The sequence below is a fragment of the Phlebotomus argentipes genome, unplaced genomic scaffold, assembly GCF_947086385.1.
Source record: "Phlebotomus argentipes unplaced genomic scaffold, Phlebotomus argentipes genome assembly scaffold_4, whole genome shotgun sequence".
Classification (NCBI taxonomy): Eukaryota; Metazoa; Arthropoda; class Insecta; order Diptera; family Psychodidae; genus Phlebotomus; species Phlebotomus argentipes.
Genome location: NW_026776174.1, coordinates 5,937,415 through 5,954,666, shown reverse-complemented (window position 1 = coordinate 5,954,666; position 17,252 = coordinate 5,937,415). Strand labels below are relative to the sequence as shown.

The following is a 17,252-nucleotide window of genomic DNA, read 5'->3' as shown; positions in this document are numbered from 1 at the left end:
CATCGAAGTACACTTTCAATTTTGATGATTATGCAGGTAATTTTATTGGCTTCTGATACATATTCAATTATATTTGATAGCTCAATATGGAATATTGCTTATTAATGTGATAATTGACCACATTTTTATTGCTAAAAATTCAATTAAGTATAATAATTTTGGTGATGCCAAAATTTTTGCGGCGAGTTTTTTAATGCTCATAATGAAATGATGTGAAACTGAATACCAATTTTGGTGAAGGCAATTATTATGTTATGAATTGCATTTTTTAATGTTTTGAGCAGCATATTTTTGAAAATTGTGTGAAGAAAATAATATAAAATGTATCATTTGAAAATGTTTCTTTCTTTTCAATGTATGAAAATCAATTGCATTTCATATGTAATTAATGTTAGTAAAAAATGCAATGATAATTTGAAAATATCATCCATTTACTCTCTTGTGTGCAAACTTTATTAATATTTTAATTACTACCTCGGCAGAATATTATTTATGTGAAACATTGAATGATTTATTGAAATTTATTTATTTTTGTATGAAAATCAGTCGCAGTTCAATTTACGCAGTGCTTTTATTAGCGAAAACGTAAATTAGTGCAATATTTTACAAATATGGACATTTTGAGCTTTCAATTGAGGAAATTCATATTAAAGCATATCAGGTAACGGCGAACATCATTTGCAGATGGTCGTAAAGCATATATAGTTATTTTATGGGAGAGCCAAAAAGTTTCCACTTTCAGACATAAAATATAATAGTTATTGAAGCTGTGAAGGTGGAAAATTGGTGATGATTTCGAGGATGACATTCGAGATGCTGCAGTTTTTGCTGGATATTCGAGATATTATGAAATAACAAATTGAATGCCATGAATGTCATTCGGTGGTCATTGTTCGACATTGTCGAGTATTTCCATTTATCTTGCTGACCGACCATTTTTACTCTCGCTGTTCGCTTCCCTCGCAATATTTTGATTATTTGTCTCTGAACCTGAAAAGTGAAATGAATTTCAACAATTTATCTCTCATACTGCGCATCTTTTTTGCTTTCTGTTGCTGCAAATTGACCTTTTTTTCTATGTCGCACAGTCGACGGTGGGAAAATTACACGGGGAAACTATATAGAGTGACCTGAATTAGAGAAGCGAAAGACCTGTTGATGGAAATCTCATTCGCTCAGTGACTTTTATTATTTTGCAATTTCTTCTCTTGCAAGCCTTTTAAAATTGTGCGGCGATGACAAAGAAAGGGAAACCACATCAAAGCACAGGAAGAGTCTCTAATGATGGGAGAGAAACCTCCCACAAACGGTTATAATTGTGCAAAATGAAATTGCCAGCGTTGCAAGAAATTTAATTATTTCACTTAATAATGGAAACCCCGGCAAAGCAACTCAATTAACAGTGCGGAGAAGAAAGCATAATTTTACTTTGGTAAGATGAGAAGTTCGACATGCACCGACGTGATGACGTTGTAATTTGAATTTTTGGAAATTGACAAGTCTTTGACGTGAAATTTTGCTGCCACTGTCAAAGGTGGAACACAAGTAATTCAGTTTAACTGTTGTTTTTGCCTGTGTTCAGCCAAAAGTGGATTAAATTGTCTGAGCAGAGGCAGAATGAAAAGCCCCCATTGAAGGGATTTTCAATGCTGGGTCGCGCGGAAGAGGTGGGAAAATTGACAAAGAGATAAAATTTTACTATTGGAAAAGTGCGATAAAGCTCCAACTTGCAAATGTAGTCGTATCTCTCCTCCAATTCTCAATGGCCGTTAGTGGGTGGGAAACAGCCCCGAATGGGTGGAACATTGAGGGAGAAAATCGGACGAATATCCACATAAAATAATCTATCTGCATTCACCTGTGAGAATTAACTGCTCGCCGGAGCACGATTGAATGTTGGCTGTGAGAATTTGACTCTTTCGGTGTTAGATAACAAAGAAATGGTAGTCGACTTTCATCTTCGTTTTTAATTATCCCTTTCAGGGGTCTTTTTTGGCGTCCCCAGCAACCTCATGGGATTCTGTGGCGTTAGGGGAGTGCAAATAGCTTTTTCGTGGGTTTCTCGCTTGATTCGCTGAGATAAATGATAGTGTTTTTTTCTGGACATTCTCTGCAATGGTCAATAATTTGGTGGCACAGTTCACAATAATCCAATTTCCTCAATTTTCTAGAAGGATAATTAAGGAATTGAATTAAATATTGATAAATCTTTAATATAATGAAACTTGAAACTCTTTATCAGAATTTAGGTACAAGAATAAAGGGCTATTATTTTGTTATATCTCAAGTTTTTAAGCTTTTTCCGCACATAAAAGAGGACATTCAACTCAACTCTATAGGAACATTTCATGGTGTTGGCATTTTACTGCATTTTTACTCACATTTAGGATTAATTACAGTGCTGAAAAATTCTTCAAGTCCATAATAAAAGCGAAATACCTGTGCATATTCGCCAAAATAGCAGCAATTATTGCCTCTCGTGAAGCAATCTCCATTATTTCATGATGTGTTTTCGCTCATTTTTCACCCCCTGAGCAAAGTCTCTTTTTTCTCTGTCTGTCTATATTTTATCCACCCTCTCACACTGTGTGTGTGCGAACTCTCGACATTGTAAATTGTGGTCTATGGCATTTTCAACATAATCGCCGTACCTTTCATTTCACCTATAAAACATCGGCGGTGTTGTGTAAAGAAAAATACACCCTGGCAGTCAGTGTCTCTCTATATTTCAAAAAGAGAGCCCACGAGTTGAGAGGAGCGCAAAAAAAAGAAGTACACGGCGTGGAATTCAATTTTATCGTCGTGCTACGGTTGAAGTCAAAGAAGCGGGAAAATTTTAACGACTTATTTAAATTCAGCAATGCTATTCGTCCCCGAAAACCCCCGCCCGGGTCGCCGTCCCGGGGTGGATTTCAGAGTGGGCTGGATGGGATTTGGTAAATGTACACGACGGAGATGGTGTGTAATGTTATACGAGAACGACATTTAAGGGGCCACGTTACGGCGCTCCGGCACGCCACATATACTATAATGATGGTGTCTCAATGCCTGTGAACCACAAGGAGTGAGCTGAAAAAATCGTATAATCAATTTATACAAATATATGCATGGTATCTGTGGCGAAAACCGCGAAAGGATGCCACAATGGGCGGATGTGGGATGGGCGCGCCTTTGCCAAATCCACCGCAAAGGATTTCTTTATGGCGATGGGCTGAGGTAAATGAAACTAGCGTGCTCCTCATATATTTCCAGAGGGGTGCTTTTGCGGAGAAGGAGCGATCATTCAATTGCTGAGATTCTTTGAATGTTTCACCTTCGACAGGGATATCCATCCATTGGTATTATCTCACGAGTGAGCGAGGGGTTGATAACTGGCAGTGCTGCTGCAGCGTGACAGCGAGTATTGTTGCCTCACTCAAATTATATTACCATTGGCACCTCTTGCCATCAATAGAATTACCTCATTTTGACGGTAAACACTCACGATCACGACAATTTGAGCCACAGAAGCGAAACCATTTTGGGTGCGTGCAGAGGAAATTCAACTTGAAATTAATGAATTTTATTCACATTTAAGCAGTGATTTTTCTTCAGTTCGTTCACCATAATGTGAAAGTGTGCGCGCGGTGTGAGGAATTGTGTGCCAAGGTGGAAAAGTTCACTCTCGGCTGCGAAGCACGGTTATTGGTTTGTGGGGTGGGGAGTAAAAAATTCAAAAACACATTTAAGTGAACGAGAGCTTTTTCTGTGTGCCACAATAAAAGCTCACCACCCACTTTGAGCATTTAGCGACGTATATGTTATAGAGCAGGTAGCATCGCGGTGGCAATCCAGAGTGGAGTCCTAATGGTTGGGCGGATATTTGATATGGGGGGTGTTTTCGGGTGCGGGAGGTTGAATTACATGGCGCAGAAGGTCACGAATCTGAGATGCACAGAGATTCGCCTAAAAATTTATAGCGACTCCCTGAAATTGAGGGGGGCGATCGTGAAAAATCGATCCATCTGGAAAGGCTTTCGGTGTAAATATAAATTGAGAGTGGTGCGGAGAACCACTAAATTGGATGACTTCTCATGGCATATGTGAGTGTATCTCATTTCACGAATGTAAATAGCACAAGTTGAGGGTGGAAGATTTTGCACGGCAGCCGCGCGAGCTCGATGACACGGCGATACGTGACAAACGAGGGATAAATTAATAATTGAAAATGGAAAAGCGCTCGGTGGGTGTCGCATTCACGAGCTCTGTATTTCGGTAACATGAGCCAAAAGGGTGGGGAAGAGTGTGGGGTCACAGTCTCGAGAGCATCCCTTAAAAAGTGTGTCTTCGGATTGATCAAAGAATGAGATGCGAATTTGAAATCAAAAAGGGTTGTAAACTAAGGTTTCATCGCGGAAATGGCACATTGTGGAATGAAAGTTTAACACTTTGAATTGCTGTTGTTGACAAAAGTTTTAATCACTAATTTGTACAAACTTTCAAAGGGATATTTTGAGATGTTATCTATTATTTCTATGCAAGAAAAGATGGTAGTTTATTTTCTAAGGCATTAACATGAAGTATGGAGCTTCTATGCTCACACTAGAGCTTATTTGTCCGCCCCTCATCGAAAATAGACGGCGGATTGTTTTCTCGAGGGAGGGTTGAAGAATAAATTTGCATTACTTATCATAGCCTCGTTATTTAATTGGGCTTCTTGATTGTTCCGCAATTTCAGTACACAAGGGAAAATTCCACCCCCACGTGAAAATTCATGGTGTGGGCTCATCGGAGCAGAAAAGAAATCGCAAGGCCTTCACATAAGACGCGTTTTCCATTCTCCCAGATGTTCCACACTCACAAAGTATACACTCTCAATATTGTTTCTAATTGCCATGTTTTCCGAGGAAATTTTTCCAGCCAATATTTTCACAAGGGATAATCAATTCCCCCAATTCTTCATCTTGACGATCGACGGAGGAATTGGAGCATATTGTTAAGAAATAATCCATCACTAGGCATTTTTTATTCCTCCACACTCTCGAGAATCGCGCGCGATTTCGCTCATCAGTGTTGGCCAATGTACCTTGAAATTATTTATTTGGATTTTTAGCATAATGCAATGGTGGGGGGAGTCGAAATCACTCTTCCGTGATCGATTGATTGCTGCTGATAAGGCGCCTCCAGAGCCAAGTTGCTCCTGAGTGGATTAGTTTGTCGAGATTTTGGATTTATCATTAATGTCAATTTAGATTTGAAGGTGACTTTGACGGGAAAACACTCGCGATGCTATGCGATTGCCGTCGAAGTGAGCAAATTTGAGATGTTCTGAGAAAATGGGTGATGAAGTATATTATTTTATTGAGTGATTTATTTTCATTTATTCTGGCGATAAAGTCAGTCAATTGCGCGTGGGCTGAGAAAGAAAGGGTATGAGTGAGTGAGATTGAAAATCGGTCAATCAAACGCAATAAAGGCGGCTTATCTGGGGCTCGAAAAAAGGGTGGCTTTATGGGGATTGATACGGGTAATTTTGCCAGAGATTCCTCCTCTTTTCCTGGAGTGTATCCTATTCAAATAGATAAACCTTCAGTCTCACTCTTTCCCACTCTCTCTCTCTCTTCCTCTCTCTGTCGGTATTTTTTTCTTTCCACCCACAATCAACCGCCCTTCTTCATCTGAGCGTTGACAGAAATTCCCAGATGGTGGTTGTCGATTGTGGGTAGACAAACTTATCTGTTTACATGTTTGCCAAAGGGGAAAAAATCACAATTTCACCTTTTCTCTTTGCACATTATATTGGATTGAATTTTGCAATTAAATTCGTCTCCATTCATAAAATTTCGTGTGTCAGAGAAAGTTTGCAACAACTCTTTTGAAGTGTATAGACAGCACACGGGGCATGATAAGATTTAGCAATTAGAGTGTCTGAGCGAAGGAAAATTCAAAACTAAACAATATTCCTTAACACAAAACTCACACACTTAATTGTTTGTCAACACACAAAGTACTAGACACCGGGGCTCACGTATTTGATGAGCTTAATTGCGAATTTCATCAACATAATCAAAGATAAATACGCCATATATTGTATATTAATATCACATATTTAACGTGATAAGCACGCTGAGCCTCTCAAATGTCTCTAATCCGCATCGCGAGTGCCTGGGTGTTTTTAGGAGGGTGAAATTTCAGACTAAATTCACGTTATTTCAACACTTCACCTACTGAAAATTGAAAGTTTGTCTTTCTAATAAGGCTGGAGTGTTTCACGTGCAAATTATTTCGACATTTGTGTAGATTCAGTGTTGATGCTACATCTCACGTATCAAGGAATTTCTGTTTGAAGCAAAGTGAATATCTATCATGTCTGTGAGGAGAAATGTGAGAAAAAAGCCTAACAAATCCTTTTCCTCATTTCACCTGCACAGCGTTTGAGCAAATTCATTTCTCAGCTTGATCAGAAGTCTTCTGCATGATTCATGGCAGTGCGGGAAACTCCAAAAATCAGTGAATCGTTCAATCACGTCTCAATGGTATTTTTCACACTGCAAATTTTCATGAATTACGTGCAGCAGGTATCACACATCACGCCTCTCGAGTGCTCTTGCAATGCGGGAAGTGATTTCCTAGGCGCGATTCTGTCATGAAGCGTCAGTGCAATTTTCATATATCGAGCGCGGGAGACAAAGGAATTATTGCGGTGTTCGCCTCCGGAGGATCACCGGTGGGACTTGATAAGGTGGCATCAAATTGAGAGCATCCACAGCGTGAATCACGGGTGGGAAAGCGGTGCGAAGCTACGAAAAAAAAGAGGCAGCCAACAGCAAATACGGGTGGAATTTGTATAAAAGACTTTTCTCTATATTTGCTCAAGTAATTTGATGGCCTCCGGCATGATTTTGCCGAGAAAGAAGTCTCTCGAGCGGCAAAACAATCGGGCGCGGGGGCATTTCTCTTCTCAACTGGGACATTTCTTCGATTATATTGGCATTCATTTGGGAGGCGCGCACAAAAGGCACAGCGCAGGATAATTCCGCGCTCTTGCCAAGGCAAAGTGGTAGAGATATCACATTCGTCGGCAATCAATCTTGATGGTGCTGCTGGCGAGAGGCGGTTGTGGACTGAGGGAGAAAGATGAGATAAAAATCCTTTCATGGTGTCGCTCATGAGACACATAAGAAATGCAAATTCCATGCACCATGAGCAAAAATGAGTTTCGGGAGGATTTCCGCGACTCTCGAGCGTCGTATATCTATCATCCAGTCCCTTGGCACGGAGCTTGCTGAAAATTTAATAAGGGACTCTATATTGTATTCATTGCAATTTACCCTCGCCTCAGAGTTGACAGGCTCATAGATCGAAGATGACACCTTTCCAGAACAAACTTATTAATTTCGAGGTGGAGTTCTTGAAAACGATCCCATGACAATTTAATGAAAAGTACGGAATTTAATAGCAAGTTTTATTGATACAAAAACGACAAAATATATAATCATAGTAAAGTGTTGAAACAGAAATTATTATTTATTTCTACTATAACATCAATTTTAAGCGAGCGAATAAAGAATTGTACAGTAGGAAAACGACATTTTGATCACCTGAAACAGCATCACAATGTTGAGATCATACATATCAGCCGCCCTCAATCCGAAAGGCTTATTTGTTGCGTACATCATAAGCAGAAGAAGCTTCTGATCCACAGCTTTCATTTCGTACCACTTTGTCAAGTACAAATCAACGGCGAATTCTTCTGTCTTTGCGAAGATAAACTCACCGAATATGCAAAGTATTGCCAATTGAAAGAAAGTAATAACAAAGAGAGGGTAAAAAAGAAAGTGTTTAGTCTTCCCAATGATAAAAAATATAAGTAAAATTAGGCCAACATCACACCCGAATTGAGCAGTGAATCCATAATCATAAGCTCGTGTGAATATTCTAAATTTTTTGACAATTTTGCAGTGGAATTTGTAAACCGATCTTATAAAGTGAGGATGATTCTCAAGAAACTGAGAATCATCAAGGCATTTTATCATGTCTCTCAAAATGTTCATGGACTGCACAAAGTAGCACCCAAAAGAAGCTATGATGTAATCTATGAAGACAACTTCGAACATGATTATTGTGAGTGTTACTGTCTGATTTATGTTAAGTAAAAGAATGAATTCTGAAGACTTGGCAGAAATTCCGGGAACTACAAGAAGTGGTTGATTAATAAGCATGAAGTACATTATACTTGGAATAATCGCTCCGAAGTACATCGATGAAATGAGTCTGTACAAAAGAAGTATTGATTTTTCAATAAAATTATCACGATTCTTATAATAGGAAATCACATACGGTTTCATAATCTTCGTGATGACAAGACCTTTCTTGAGATGCTTTTTGACTGATTCCAAAACGACGTCAATGTCTTGTACTTGATGAAGTTGTCCAAACCAAATTAGGAGTTTCTCCAATTCTTCACTATTAAACAATGTGCACACTGTCTTCACCACGATGTGAGCAATCGCCAAACTGGACATCATACTCATGACCATGAGAGTTAGATCCGAATTTTGAATTGAATTTACAACACAAGCCACTGTATAGACACCAATTATGGGTAGAATTACTTTTCCCATCCCGTTAAAAGAATTCTTCTTAAATAGAGACAATGTCATTACTTTAAGGCCTCGCCTGATTCCAATTTCAAAGCTGAGATACTCAGGATAAAAATCAATGTGTTCCTCCATGTCTGCTTAACTGAACTGCGGAGAAATTCCGTGCTTTATTGATTTTATGCTTATTCCGATAACGTGATGAATAATAAATTTATATTTAGTTAAATTTTAATAAACACTAAATATGTCCTTGATCAAAGTTTCTGAACTTTCCTTCTTTATTCTTAGCAATGAATATAAATAACTATCGAGGATGGCTGTGAAATTTCACATTGCTGTGCTTGATTATCTTTATATATCATCTATAAAGTATGTATCTGAACCGTTTCATCAACTCTGGGCAGATTACGCGAGATAAATAAAATTTTTCATCGTCTCTCAGGGACGTTCGGGGTGCCCGAAGGAATAATTTGGGTCAAAAAGGGGTCTATTAGTGAATTTCCATGCATGCCGCCAATAAATAAGGTTTAAATTAATTTTTCACCGTCTCAAATCGTCAAGCGCACCCTTCTGCTCATGGCGCTAAGCCGTAAGCTGGATTACCGCAGTCTTGCATTTCGCGGGAAGTGGTTGAAAAATATTTTCGCTGGGGCTTGTTTCGCTGGTGGCCCTGGAAAGCTTCCAATCCAATCACTATATGTGTAGCATAGAGTCGTGCGACAAAAAAGGAGCAACACCAAATCAGACGCCACGGTCGGGATTTTTGGGAGATGGGCGAAGTGCTGTATAGTGCATTTTCATTCTCTCTATGTGTGTTTTTCATTTTCCGGGTGGCGTGGGGCAGTGGATTTCTGGAAGTCGACGACGCTCGGGGCGCGTTCATGTATGAAATATTCCGGCAAAATCTCCTGCCGAGCCGTGAGCCTGTGTCATGTAAGAATCACATGAAAAGTGGCATCCAAAATCGTATTTTCAGGAAGTTGATCTCATTCTCTGGCTTCTCTTTTTGCTCTATGCCTCTCAAAGAACTTCGCAATGCTCTATCGTGTCCTTTTTTATCTCGCTGAGCTTTCTTCCTTCACTATGTAAGCTTCCAGCGGTCCTTTTTCCGGCATGGTTTATGGTTTCACTAAACGATTTATGAAGCGAATTATGACTAATAAGTTCTACTTTGGTGCTCTATTTCCATTCATTCCTCCCTTCGTCCCTCGTATTGTCTCGCGTAATTACGCAAGTCACATTTTCAGCGTAATTTTCTCGGCTATCGCCCGAGGCAGAGGCGGTTGGGATGCAGCTTTGGCGCTTTTAGGGGTTGACGCCACACGATTTCCCCATAAAATGTGACAAAACCAATAAAGTTTGATTGAATGTGTTCTTTTTCCATTGAATATTTTTGCAGTCGTCCGTGGGCAAGTATGAGAAAGTGACTTATTGGAGTCATGTTTGTGCACACGAAACAACCGGACCCACAGACAGCTTTACCATAAAAGAGTCACTCTTTATTGTACCTTATCAATTTTATGGAAACGGCGTAGTTATAAAACATTGATATAACTTTCACAATAAAAAATAAATTAAGCCAATATTGCTCCCATGGCGAAGCACACACAGGGGACAAAACTACAAGCGAACATTTGCACTCTGGCTCTTCGCCACTTGCTTAAATGGTAAACTCGGTTGTTTGTTCTGGCATTTTAATGTGTGAATTTCACCCTCACTCGAAGTGTGGGCGGGAAATTATCGCGCAAATTGATCATTTTTACGGCAAAGAGATAAAATTGTGCCGAGTATTGTGGTGAATCTCAAACTTACTCAAACCACGCTCGACACTTGTGCAGCTTAACACTCCCCAAAATCCCAATGCCAGCAGTCCCTCGACTGATTTTATTGACTCTCCACACGGAATTTGTCTAGCTGGATGACGGAATAAAATTCACAATTTCAGCGAAAGAGGAAAACTGTGCAAGTTTCGCTATATATGTACTTATTATGAATTTTAAGGCATCGTTTTAAGAGACGTGATGGTTTAGTTAAGGACATGGTTTATTTATGACTTGGATAACACGTTTTTGGAATAACTATCGAAAAATTATCATATTCCACGACTCTATTTGGTTGTTACATTCGCTATAACAATAGGAGAAAATGCAAACATGCAGCATTATCATTCATCTCGTCAATTGTGAAATTTCACCCCAAAATCCAAAGTGTCGTAAATGGCAATAAATGCACGAAACACTGGAGGATGAATGCAATTTATCACCTTCACAATGCGAATAGTGAGAAAGTTTATGGACTCTAATGAAAAAGCGTACAATGCTGAATGGGAAAGTACGTTGATCACGTGAATCTTTCCGTTATTGAGTGGGTGGTTGGATAAATATCGTGCTGAGAACTTCACAACTCATTAACGTCTGGTGGGTTTTTGGAATAAATAAACACTTGTGGCGGAGATAAATATAAAATTTTCATTGTTTCTCTCAGTTATCTCGGAGGAAAGATGCAAAAATTGATGATTGGGAAGTGTTGGGAAGAAACTTCCGCTTCTTCTTTCCGGATTTCGTGATGGTGAAGAATACTGTATTGGTAATGCGCGCTGTTCTGATGGTGAATTGCTCCGTAAGTTTACTAATAAAAGTTTCTGTGAAAAATATTGGATTTTAATTTGTTTTTATGACTCCATTCAGTATGTGGGCTTGTGTGTGTGTGTGTGTATGTGTGTGTGTGTGGAAAGAGACTGGGATGAAATAGTATACAAGCAGGGAAGTTCAATCATCCCAAGTTTGGAAAGAAGAGGAAATAAATATCGGAATATATAGTTAAATCGATACATTTTTCACCCCAATGCGGAATTCATCCTGTGTTCTTTGCGTTTTTTTTCCTTCATTCTTCTATGAAAAGTTTTCGAAGAAACTGGGAGATGCAGTATGGTTTAATTGGGGCAAATCTGTTATCATACACATTCACCCAGAAGCACAGAATATTTGCCTTCCCCGTCTATTCCGCCGAGATGTATCCCACTTGAGCGAAAGTTCAACAATGAGCCATCCACCACCCAACCAATCAAGCACATCATCTTTCAATTTCAATTGCAAACTCTTCACTCTGCCACTCATTCTCCCCGGCCCAGATGTGTATTCATTGAGTGAACTCATCTTTCACGATTCCCACCCACTCAGTGAAACATTTACGTTGGGGGTTGAAACCGGTTTAATTTTAATTGGAGTAGTTCCATCCAATTCTCAGCCCTTTTGTCTTTCACCCTCCGAACGGGGAAACTTTCCGCCCACACCGCCAGACACATAGTTTGGATTTCGGCACGAGAATTTATCGACCTTTAAGTGCTGCCTAATCTTTCCTTTCGTCGACAGTATAGCACACACATTTCAAATAAATAGAGACTTTTGGATAAATGAGTTTCACCTCCAGTAGCGAAGGCGATATGGCTCTGCGAGAGTTTCCCAATTTTCACCCATGTCTTCTAGTCCTTTGAAGGTGTTGAGTTGAATTTTACGGGAGATTGTTGAAATTTATTTGCTCTCAAATTCTAAAAACCTCCCCCGACTTTTCTCTCGTCTAGAAAAACTTTTAAGTATTTATTTCGCAATTTAAAATTGCCATGTGAAGTTTTATTAATTTCACAAATGTGGCGAAACAGTTGTAGAACAACATAACCTCAATGTTGCTATGAAGTTTTTAAACTCCTTCATCCGATTATGCTCTTTCTTGTGCTAATTTCAAGACTCGCATGCACTAATATTATGATTTTCGCCCCTTTGTGTGCGATACTTTGAACTCTGAATGCCACTGGGGTTTTTGCAAAAAGCAGTGCGAAAATTTCTCCAAACTTGCTCGACAATTTGCACATGTTTCACCGAAAAGTTTCACAGCACGTGCCCTGAGGTGAGAGACGCAGAAGTCTCTGCAAATGAAGATGATGTTTCTGATGACGATAACACTGGGGACTCGCATGGGGTTGGCGGAATACCTTCGAGGGTGGAAACTGTAAGAAATGGTGTCGAAGGACTCAACATAGCGGAAAATTCAGTAAGCTCATCCAGTGAATAGGAGCCTTTGTGCGATTCTCTTGCTTATTTGGATTTGGTCGCACTATGAAAATTGAGTCTCTTTGCCATTTCTTTGGCCAGACTTGCGGAAAATGGATATTGATGGTAAACCTCCGGGACAACTCTCAACTATTGATTGCATTTGTAATTTTCTCTCATCCCAAATTTGCCTCTTAGCTTCTATTTAAAGAGAGGAAACGGATTGAGTTGTGAAGCACAACTAAGAATCTGAAGAGTTGTTGAATTGAATTCCTGTTATTGACCAGAATTTAATTCAAATTACCGCTTGTACAGGTTCTCCTGATTGTAAATTCCACCTAAACCCCGTGAGATCATCACCAAAGGTGCCTTATATTTCAATTTTTGCACAATTGCATCCACAAGGATGTCCCGTAGCGAAATTACAGGTGGAAAAAAGTGCAGAAATGAATAGATGCAGAAGTACGTGAATGGTGGCACACACACAGTGCACCTCTTAGGGGCAAAAGCGCGCCAATTTATGTCATCCCACCCCATTGAGTCCGCCATTGTCTCCGGGAACAAGCGAAGAGCTCCTCCTCCGTCCATGCTAGGGGGCTCCTTTGATCCCGAAAGGCTTACGTAAGCCGCACACCGTGTATTACACGTACAATAATAATAATTCAAGTCGTTCTCTAGCAACTTATGAGACACCATTCGGGCAGGGTGCATATGTGACAGGAGGATATCTTTCGCTGCGATATTGCATTTAATTGCGCCGCCTCTATCTCACCCACCGTGACAGATATAAACAGTGGCTGAGATAAATTCTCATACCCGTTCTTGGCACTTTAGCAGCTCATGTCGAGTGAATACAGAGAAGGATTTTTGAATGCACTTCACTGGAGTCCAATTAGTTTGCTAACAAGACTTTTTATGCTGTCTTGCTGCAAGCTGAGCCACAAAAAAGGAGGAAAGGACTTTCCCAATTATTCGACAACATATGTGAAATTCTAATTGGAAACTTTGATGATATTGTTGTGAAATGTCGCATATTTTTGCATATAGTTTTACACTTTAATCAATGTTGTGAAGTTATAGAAAAATATTCCTGCACTTCATTGTGCATGTTAATAAATAATTGGCAATGGATGTTCACTCTTCAATATCGTAACAGTGAAGCTTTTCAGTTCTAGTTGCAGAGAAACTTTGAGAGGAATTGTTGAGATATGGAAAATACGGGATGTTCCAGTGAACATGAACTCGACAAGCTTTTCCATGAACATTGTTTGCATGGAAAACCGCACACTTTGGCGAGAACTTTTTGCATTTATATTGCAATTATAAGCGAAAAATGGGACGGACGGATAGGGTGAAACTTGTCGATGGAAACTTTTGAGGAAATACTTAAAATTCCCAGCGCAAGTTCGTCCTACATAAAAATGAGGTCTTGGAAGATTTTCATTCTACGGCTCTGATTTTCCCCATACATCTTCTTAATGACATTCGCAACACTTTGCTGCTTTTTTAAATGCGTATTTATTAGATATTTTACATTATTGCCAAGTCAATTTTCCAAGCGTTTTTCGTTCCAAAAGAACTTTCAATCTGTATCCGTTGAAGTGGTTGAAGAACTTGGAGGCGTAGGCGAAGATGTTGGCGTATTTGTAGGCGGGCCTGTAGGGGCGGTTGATGAGGCCGGCACAGTTGTTGATGCAGGCACAGTTGTAGTTGCAGGTGCTTGAGTGGTGACTAGAGGAGTGCAACTCTTCTTCACGCACATTTGTTTGCCCGCATCGAAAGCGTAGCCAGCAGGACACTTGACTTTAGCCACTTGGAAGACACCACCGACTTTGTAGCAAGTATAGTAACTGGTGCAATCTGTGACATCCACAAAGTTGCCCTCCTTGGTGCATTGGAAAGTGCATTTGCCCACTTTCTCATCGTACTGACCGTTGACTTCATCCGTGCATCTCATTAATACAGTTTCCTTCTCATTTTTATTGGATAGGCAGAAATAGTAATAAGCGGGGTCGGATTTGTACACGCCAAATTGATTAGGAGTCTTCGAGCAGTCGACAGTAACGCAATCCATGGCGCTAATTATGCGAAAAAGTTGTTTAGCAATTACGTTTAAGATATCGACTAACATATCTTTACACTTACTTGCTTTTCACTCCACATCCTCGTAGTTTGGATTTATAAATGAAATTTGGGGGACAAATATAGGCCACGGCAGTGGCTCCTTTATCTGGACAGATGAAGTAGCTCGAGCACGAGTTGGGATTGGGAAAGTATCCCTCTGCAGTGCATCTGAATTTAGCTGCAGGCTCCTGGCAAGTTTGATCATTCTTGTCCGGTGTTGCTGAGCACACACTGCCAACACAATAAGGAGTCTTGGGATTCTTCTCGGCACAATTCTCCTTATTGGCTGGTGGATCAGATCCGAGACAGCTCTGAATGAGAGATGTTAGTGTTATTTATCTGGTGAGTGTGCACAAGTCGGTGAAGTGTCACGGAAATCGCTTACCAATAATGTGCGGCAATCTCCGCATTTTGGTCCGAAAGTATTTCCACAGGTGCCAGACGCAGGTGGATTAGCCCTTGCGAATCTTCTCAGGACGGGAACTCCGGGAACAACTTCTTCATGTTCTTCACTGACAACAAGAGTTGCCAAGACGAAGGCGGTCAACAGGAGAATGGCTGTTTTCGGCGACATTTCAGCTGAAACTGACTCTCTAAACTGCATCAGCCTCTTTTATACCTAGTGACAGACTTGTAAAGTTCTAATCTTATCTGAGAGGAAATGCAGACATCAAATATAATCTGACTGCATCTAACACGTGGTGATAGTGCATAATTGCACTGATAAGATCAATGTAGTCCATTCATAATTCTCCTGTGTGATTTATGGCAAGAGTGTTTCGGAGAAATTTCCGGGCTGTAAGGCAGCTTAACGAGGGAAGAAAGGGGATTTTCTTCAAACAATCTCGTTTTCTATTTGCGAGGCATTAGAATTATACAATGCTGTACTTATTGATACAGTGGGAATTTATTACTTTCTCTAATTGGGGTAATAAAATGTGCTAACACAGAGCAGTCTTGTAAACAGATCAATTAATCAATAAGATGCATTATGAGGAACAGCAGTGCTATTATTTATTGGCGTGTGAATGTACTTGAAACTTCTTGATGACACATTTCCTAGAAAATATGCTTTATCCTTCAATCTTCGTAACTGAAAGAATAATGTTCCCACCTTTTTTTATGCGTATTTCATTCAGCATCAATTGAAGTGAACGATTTGGCGTGAAGGAACTTTCACACCTGCTTCTCTATTTAATTTTCATCCAGGGGTGAATGTTTTTAATTGCGAGCAATTTGACTAAAAGCCATTATCTTGGAGTAAAATTTCAATTATCGAGGGGCGGCGAGGTGATGTTTGAACCCCTTGATGTGGCCCCGAAAAAGTCAGGTTGTGCGGCAAGGGAATCTCATTGTGAAAGAGAAAGAGAGAGAGAGAGCGTTGGAAATAAATTAATGGCTCAGGAGAGTGCCGTAGTTAGTCAAAGCTATTAAATTAATTGTTTTCAATGACTGCGTATTTTATGGGAAGTTTCACTCGTCCTTTCCGAGGTGTGACTCCTCCAATTGATTCAGGGCGGATGCTAAATGCTTTAGCGCTTCCTGGACATTCAAATGGGTGTTAGAGTGCCGCTTGTCGGGAATTATTTAACATCATTTAATTGACTTTAGAGATGGTGTTGTTTTATGGTGGGTTTTCTTGTGCCCCTGAAGAGATGAAAATTCCTTCTCTTCTGACTTTTCTTAACGCGATATATGATGTATGTGTTTAGTGTATGGTGAGTTTTCTGATGGCGGTATTGTGAAGGAAAAGTTGCTCGTGGCCTTTTTGCTGCAGCATATGAGGGGAACAGTCAATTGCGGGGCAAAGTTCTTTGGCGCATCGAAGCCTTTGTGCGGAGAATGTGAACGATTGAATGATGGAAATCCTTATTTGTGACTCTATATATCTGTGAATGTGTAGCTGGCAGGATGTGTGTTACATAGCAATGTAAGCAAAAAACAATTTCAATTAGAATGAAATGCCCCGAAGCAATTACTGGACATTTAAATGCAAACAATAGTACCATTTTCAATCGAAAGTCGTCATGGGGATCCAGCACGAGACACAGCGAGAGCATGTCTGCGAATTTGTCCCTTTTACCATCAAATGTACATACTATATAGCCGTCCCTGGTGCCGTGAGGGTGGGTGAATGGTGGGCAAAAGAACACGACCATCCCGTACAAATGAACACCCAGAGCTTATATTTGCTTAAAGCTCCCTTGTCCGTGAACGTGCGGCGTGCGAATTGGTCGGGCTGCGATGCTCCGACAAGAAGCGGAAAATGGAGTTTTAATGGTATTTTCGAATAACATTCCGTTAATTGGAGTTCGTTTTTAATTATTTGGTGCCTCAGTCTCTGTGGTGTGCATCGCTCTTGTGTGCTTTCTAAAAGCTCTCGCGCCGCATAGTGAATATTCATTATCATGGAAATGTTCCTCGATAGTCTTGGATCGTATATTGATTTAGATAAAATAATTGCTGAATTAAATATGTTCTTAGTAGCGTGAATTTATAC

General features: G+C 40.0%; 1 protein-coding gene across 1 annotated transcript; it reads right to left on the bottom strand.

Annotated features, from left to right (window-relative positions):
- Nucleotides 1–14,122: 14,122 nt before the first annotated feature.
- Nucleotides 14,123–15,355, bottom strand: LOC132257356 (uncharacterized). Its single transcript, XM_059754217.1, has 3 exons — nucleotides 15,138–15,355; nucleotides 14,774–15,063; nucleotides 14,123–14,706 (listed from the first exon to the last, which is right to left on the bottom strand). The coding sequence occupies exons 1-3, from the start codon at nucleotides 15,324–15,326 to the stop codon at nucleotides 14,211–14,213; spliced, it is 975 nt and encodes a 324-aa protein (XP_059610200.1). The 5' UTR covers nucleotides 15,327–15,355; the 3' UTR covers nucleotides 14,123–14,210.
- Between the last annotated feature and the right edge of the window lie 1,897 nt (nucleotides 15,356–17,252).

Excerpts from the sequence above, each read along its gene's own strand:
- LOC132257356 (XM_059754217.1), bottom strand. The coding sequence starts at position 15,326 with ATGTCGCCGAAAACAGCCATTCTCCTGTTGACCGCCTTCGTCTTGGCA. Across the intron at positions 15,064-15,137 it reads GAGATTGCCGCACATTATTG|AGCTGTCTCGGATCTGATCC; the intron begins GTAAGCGATTTC and ends TCTCTCATTCAG. Across the intron at positions 14,707-14,773 it reads GGATGTGGAGTGAAAAGCAA|CGCCATGGATTGCGTTACTG; the intron begins GTAAGTGTAAAG and ends TCGCATAATTAG.